The sequence below is a fragment of the Hydractinia symbiolongicarpus genome, chromosome 5 (assembly GCF_029227915.1).
Source record: "Hydractinia symbiolongicarpus strain clone_291-10 chromosome 5, HSymV2.1, whole genome shotgun sequence".
Taxonomy (NCBI): domain Eukaryota; kingdom Metazoa; phylum Cnidaria; class Hydrozoa; order Anthoathecata; family Hydractiniidae; genus Hydractinia; species Hydractinia symbiolongicarpus.
The window spans coordinates 20,025,126-20,032,076 of record NC_079879.1 but is presented as its reverse complement, the minus strand read 5'-3'; the positions used below and the strand labels follow the sequence as shown (position 1 = coordinate 20,032,076).

Here is a 6,951-nt window from a genome sequence, read left to right as displayed (position 1 = left end):
ACACTCAGAAATGGATGAAATGATGGTCAAAGTCATAAAAAACCTCTATGTGGCGAACAGTTACAGCAGACGTCACTTCAAGGTTTCAATTTACTTTACTCCCTTAAAACTGACCTCTTTATTCAAAATCACGTTCAACAATGGGTCATATAAAACCATTCTTGTAGGTTATCTGTCTATATTTCACCTAAAACAATATGTTACAATATGTTTTCGTGAAGCCTGATTCTGTTTTACTTTTTCGAATTAAAGATGCCATATTTACAATATGTATTGTCTTTTAGGCGTCTTCTCCGAAAACAGGCCTCTTGGCACACGTTACGTGCTCAGAGCAGGTTTTTGAGGCAATTTGGGGGGAACCACTATGTTGCGAACACCCCTCTATAGCGGACCCTTTAGTGAGGTCCCCATGGTGTTTGCTATAGAATGGTTTTACATGAATTTTTTATACAACAGTCTTTTTTGGACGAAGCCCTTACAACTCCTCAGAACAAAATGATATTTTTGCTATTTTGGGTCCATTAGAAGTTAATATAAATCCAAGCCACATCATTCTCTTTTTAGACTTCCTTGCCTAGCGCCGTTATCACGGAGAGGCTAATTAAAATTTAGCAAGGTTGGACTTTAAAGAATCTTCTGGCTCACCCAAAAGAAAGCAGAAAAACTCAGTAGCTATCCTTATGATGTGTGGCCACGATCGAAAGATTGTACTTATCTAAGTCAACACTAAAACTAGGTAAAGTTTTAATTTTCGGACGAAATATGTCATGTCAAAAATTTAATGAGCTGAGCAATGGAACATTAAAAACTGCGAAAGAAAATTACTAAATCGATTTTAGCAAGGTATTACAGATGGAAATTTGATGAATTAAACACCAGCTTCAAACCAAAAGACAGAAACCAGAGTGGTGATCACACCTTATTTGGGATCTACGACAATCAGGAAAAGAAGATGTACTGCATATGATGGCCAACATAGAATTTGAAACTGTGAAAAGTGTAACAACTACGAGGTGGAAAAAAGTTGGATGTTGCATGAAGAAAAGAAAAAAATAAAGAATAACACAACAAAAGAGAAGAACATGACAGGGGTGGCGCCACTAGGGGGGCTGGAGGGGGGGCTTCAAATTATTTTTTATTTTTTGCCAATAAGTGTCTCTATCGCTGCATAAAAATTGATGTTACCCAACCAGAGAACCTGCAGGCTAGCTCCCCCCCCCCCTCCACTTTGGAAATTGTGGCGCCGCCAATGCATGACACAAGGACCGACGAGAGAAAGGAACCTCCAACTATCAAAAAAATCAAGCTTACAACAATGCACATGCTGTCTATACATAATAAACAATACCTAGCATTACAGACAGTGCCAGTCATATTAAAATAGAACATAGAAACTGAAAGTTGATCCACTGCTAGATGACACAAGCACTAACACAAGACTCATAATAATGGCGATTTGTATAAAAAAAATAAACGACGCTGCATCGTGTTTACTTTGCATCAGACAAAGGCTACGATGAAGTTTAGTAGAGGGTAGAATTGCGTAAAATTTTCTGTGTTTGATTTCTATCTGCAAAAAAATGTTCTACCGTCAAAAAATTGGAGAACTGTCAGTCGCTTAAATGAAATCTCTGCGCAATGAAACAGCAGCTGATAATTAGTTTTTGAAAAAAGAGGCAAAATGTAGATTGCTCTTATAATTATTGCTCTTATAATATAACTAAGTGAATCAAGTAAAGTCCACCAGGACCTATGTCAGAAAAATAACAATCAAAACAAAAATCTTGGGATGAGATTAACTACAGAGGTGATTAAAAATTTCAAATGTTATTGGTCATGTAGAAATTACCTGAGGTACTGTTGGCAAGGTATTGCTAATTACATTTCCTGTAGAGGATATAATTATCAAAGTTGGCATAATTTTTGTGCAGCGCCATTCATCTTACCCGAACCATCCTGAAATGTCGCCACTTTTAAATTATTAGGAAAATTTCTAGTTAAAATAATGGACCTTTTCCCAAATTATTTTCTTTGATGTGCCGCAAAGGTGATTTTTCTTTCCTCTTCTGTAGGCTTGACGCTTGCTTATATTAATCGGAAGTGCAAATAAAATGCATTAGTTTTCAGTACTATTTTTAGTTCTGCAGGAAATGTAAACAAAATAATTTAAAATAATAAATTATTAGTGAATAGTGAATAAATTAGTGTTGACTCCTTATATACATGCGGTTGAGTGTTGCTGTTGAATAGAAGTTATGTGTGAAAACAAGGTGTCTTGCTACGTCACGATAACAAAAAGATATCTGGATACACAGTCTAGCGTGTTATTCTGTTCTCATGTTTATATCTAGCTGCTCAAGAGTTCCACCACCCCCTCCTCCCTTTTTGCTTACCACCCCTCCCCCACCCCCAAATACAAGTAGTCGAAAGAAAAGAATCAAGAACAACATTACATTGCAGTAGCTTTATATTTCTCAAGCACACCGTCAAGTGGCAACTGAGACGCTAACAAAAAAACTACTTTTGATCGTTTTCGTTTTGAGTAGAAAGGACTGGGGCTTCCATTGCTCAATCTTTCCCATATTAAAAGAAGCCATTATAGGTCTGGCATCAAGCGGTAAAATGAAAGATTTGCCGATTTATAAAAACATAATTCAGCGATAATAAACAGAGGATAGTTTGTTTTGTTCACCTCAAACAGAGATAAAGGTTTAGCAAAACGCCCTAATCCCCGCCCCTCTGTTTCCAGTGAATGAATAAAATGAATGTAATTAATGCACGCAAATGCAAGACAGGAAGTTGTAAATCACACATGTATTTATAATTACTTCAATTTATGTTGTATTTTGTAACATCAATTGACACTTTTAATTTAAGTCTATTGGATAATATTTTATCTCATCATACTGCTTCTGTATGACACAGGTGCAGTCAGGACGAAGAGAAGAGAATAGTAAGTAATTTTTTATAAAGTTATGTATCATTTACATGGCTTTTAATTAATTTTCCATGACGACTGCAGTCGAAATATTTTACATTATTTTTTTACCTTCGTGCTAATATTCTTTTGACCCCAGTGTTCTGTTGAAGAAACGAATCCTTCCCAACTTCGTTCCAAGGCTCTCTTTCCAAGCACACCGGTAACCTTTACCACGCCCCTATTAAGTTTACCCTAACGGTAGAATACCTTTGGTTGAAACTTTGCATGAAGCAGCCACATTAGTAAAACGAAATAAACCATGTTCTTTCGCTCCTAGACGGACGCAACCGTGGCGCTAGAACTATGAGAAAGCGCAGCGCTATTGAGAAGCAAATAGTCGTGGGGACGAGGTTGAGAATGAGGCATATTATTGCAATTTTTTGTATTTATCTAGGACCTAAAAAAATTCAAGAATATCTTTTGGTTGGTATGCCAGACACGTTTACACATTACAATTGAACTTCATTAGCAAATTTTCTTTATATACTTTTAACACAGGCTTTTTACACAGAGGACTGGCAACTAGTGATCATGTTCTCGAAAGATGGAGGTGGTTCAAGATGTCTGCGCATTATTATCTCATGTCTTGCACTAATTATTGTGGCTATGGCTGTTGGTATTGTATTCTTATATATGGAACTAGATGAGGCGAAGGACAAAAATGAGGACAACAAATTGACCTGTACCAAAAGCGATTTTGTTATCAATCCACACTTAAATGACACAAAAGGTATATTCCATGAGCTCAATGAAGAAGAAATAAGGCGTGTTGAAAGTTATATTCTGAAGCTACATAATATATCCAGTGAAACGAGAGCTCCTGACAAGTACATTATGTTAATTGATGTTTTTTATCCTCTGAAACAAGATGTCCTGAATTATCGAGACAAAAATGATATTAGGCCTGTTAGAAGAGCAAAAGTGGTAATTATGAATGGCCACACGCTATCTGATTATGTTGTTTGGCCTGTTAATAATCCTAAACATAGTGAATTAATCCAGTACTCTGATCGACCTAATCCAGTTTACAATAACCTTGGAAGATTTAATTCGAAGGTGGACACTCTGGCTATTTTCAAAATTGTTGAAAAAGCTGTTGAAAAACTTTGGCCGCTTTATCAAGTAACTTTTCAAGATGTCGAAAACATAACTGCACCTATATTTCTTTTCACAAATGGTTTTCAATCTAGAACCTTGGACACACACTCTAAGGTTGATAAGCAAGGTGTGTACTTAGGTGTGTACATGGCACGTAAGCTTAAAAAAGTATCCTACTTTCAAAAATATACCATGATTTACTATATTGTTAATGTGACCACGCAAAATCCAAGCGGTTGGCACTTGTTACAGGTTATTTTGGGAAAGAGTGGTAATTTTATCAATCCTATGAAATTTAGGGAAGAATAAATTGTATGACCTGCAAACAACTCGGCACAGTAACTAAACAAATAAAAGAAGCCATTTGACATCAAAAAATTACTGTCTATGACGTCATCATTTTTCCGAAAAATAAATTTTTACATTTTTTCAATTTTTTTTTTATCTTTTTAGTTTACATTTGCCCAACTTGCCTTTATTATATCAAGGACGAATATATTTTGATCAGAAAAAGTGTTAGAAGAGTTATATGAATAATTTTTTTTAAAAAAATAATCAATTTTTTTTAACCAGCTCCAACAAAATGTAGTAATGCGCTTCTGTTTGACTAACGGAAATAAAACTTTCCATATCTCGTGATAAGGAAAAAGTAAAAGTCGAAAAAATTCTAGACTAAACCTCTTCTAGAACAAAAGATATTGAAAATAAACCGGTAGACCCCGGTGCACCCTCCCCTCCCCCCAACACAAAAAATAATTCGGGGAGACTGGAACAAAAATGATATTTATTAACTTTATTCCTCTCTAAAATTATTGACCTTCCTTAGCTAAATTTAATCCACGCCTACGGCGTCCTGTTTTTTATCAAGTTTGTTTTCTAACACGAAAAGCTTTTTTTATAGGTCGTATATAACAACCAATCATATTCGAGCGTTGATGACATTTATAAAGCATTTATGAATAAAACACTGACCGTAGTCCACGTACCAAGCATTCCCGAATACGAAAACAAAGAAAGTTTGTATCGCAGCCATGATGGAAAAGAATTTTCAGGACCAATGTTAACTGAGCATGGTGGACATCGATTTTCTATTCAAGGCAGAATAGTTAAATATTTTAAATGGCAATTTGAGTACGGTGTTCGAGCTTTAACAGGGCCAGGAGTATTTGACGTTCGTTTCCAAAACAGGAGAATAGCTTACGAAGTAAGCTTACAGGATTACGCATCGTTTTCTTCCTCAGCAGGACCGTTTCTTTCATCTGGACATTTCTTTTACTCGTTGCATGGTCTTGGGAAAACAGTATCTTTAGTAAGAGGTGTAGATTGTCCTGAGAAAGCAGTCTATATGGACAGCACGAGCTATTTCAAAATGGTAGCATCAGATAAACAATCCGTCGTGACAAAGGATGCGATTTGTATGTTCGAGATAAATAATAATTTACCGTTACGGCGTCATAGAACGTCGTCTGAATACGGCGCCCATCCGGATAATGTATTAGTAACACGGTTTGTTCTGGATATCCAACTTTTAGAAGCTGACGTCATATTTGACTACATATTTCATCAAAATGGCGCGCTGGAAGTCAAAGCAACTATCACAGGATACCCTGTTGTAAATTATAAATTTGAGAATGTTGCCAATGGTTATGAAATTTATAGTAATCACATAGGTATGATTCATGATAATTTCTTGTTGTTTAAAACAGATTTGGATGTAGATGGCGCAAATAATTCTTTTTTAACTTTAAGCACCGCTACAGGAATGTATAAAGAGCCTTGGGATAGTGAACCAGTTCTTAAAAAAAAATTGAAGATTAATAACATTCGATTTGAAAAAGAGGCAGCCATCCCAGGTAACAGTTCTTTGAACTATTTTATTGTTTATAATAAAAATTCGAAGAATAAATTCATGCATAACCGTGGTTATCGCTTGCAAATCCTTTCCCCAACACGACAAATTTATCCCGACGATCACATCGCGACATTAAATGCTGAATGGACAAAATATAAACTTTCTGTGACAAAATATCATAAAAACGAAACTTCTGGAGCGTGCTTGCTAAACAAGGTAAGACAGAAAATACCGCCGACGTGTTCATTTGATCAACGAATCAACAATTCGGAATATATAGAGAACACTGATATTGTTGCATGGGTAACTATTGGCGGCCTTCAGATTCCAACAAGCGAAGACTTCCCAACTATTACATCAGTCGGTAATCAATATTCATTTTTGTTAAGACCATTTAATTTCATGGATGAAGACGCCAGCATGACGTCATCAGATAGCGTGTATTTCAGGAAGACGGACAATTATTCAGTAAAAAATATCACGAAGACAAATGCTTGCAACGTGTAGCTATTCTTTTTGCATGTTTATGGACAACAATTTATTGGAAACAGTGTAAGGTTTTTATATGATAATTAGTTTTGTAATATCTTATTCTTTAAAAGTACCGCCCAGGGGAACAAAACATTTTAGGGCGTTTATTCAAAAAGTCAAGTCAAAATAGTTTTTATTTTAGAGTGGTCAAAGACATGTCATATGTGATACGAAATAGTAGAATAAGTAAAACGTAACCTCCTGAGCTAAAAGTTACTATGTAATTTTTTTATTGATGAGAGAATTTATTAAATAATTGGCCCAAGTATTTATTCAAAAGGGAAAAAAGTTAGCTGAATTACATCTTGGTTTTATTGTTTTAGAAAAAAATCAAGAGATTGGGATTGAAATAAATTTTTCGATTGCTGTTCTGTAATTTTATTTTAGTTGAGGCTGAAATGAGACCGTCATCATTCATACACCAATGAACAACCATTTTTATAAGACTGGACTAAATTTACTTGAAACATCTCTAACATTTTTTTTGTAA

The 6,951-nt window shown here is 35.3% G+C and overlaps 1 protein-coding gene across 1 annotated transcript; it reads left to right on the top strand.

Annotated features, from left to right (window-relative positions):
- The first annotated feature begins 1,114 nt into the window (after positions 1-1,114).
- Positions 1,115-6,922, top strand: LOC130646040 (amiloride-sensitive amine oxidase [copper-containing]-like). The gene is made up of 3 exons (XM_057452174.1): positions 1,115-4,385; positions 4,532-4,593; positions 4,980-6,922. The coding sequence occupies exons 1-3, from the start codon at positions 3,512-3,514 to the stop codon at positions 6,435-6,437; spliced, it is 2,394 nt and encodes a 797-aa protein (XP_057308157.1). The 5' UTR covers positions 1,115-3,511; the 3' UTR covers positions 6,438-6,922.
- Positions 6,923-6,951: the final 29 nt, after the last annotated feature.

Bases quoted from the DNA above. Each gene is read 5' to 3' on its own strand.
- LOC130646040 (XM_057452174.1), top strand. From the start codon at position 3,512: ATGTTCTCGAAAGATGGAGGTGGTTCAAGATGTCTGCGCATTATTATC. The intron at 4,386-4,531 runs AAATTGTATGAC...TTATCTTTTTAG, and splicing joins TATGAAATTTAGGGAAGAAT to TTTACATTTGCCCAACTTGC. The intron at 4,594-4,979 runs GTTAGAAGAGTT...CTTTTTTTATAG, and splicing joins ATATTTTGATCAGAAAAAGT to GTCGTATATAACAACCAATC.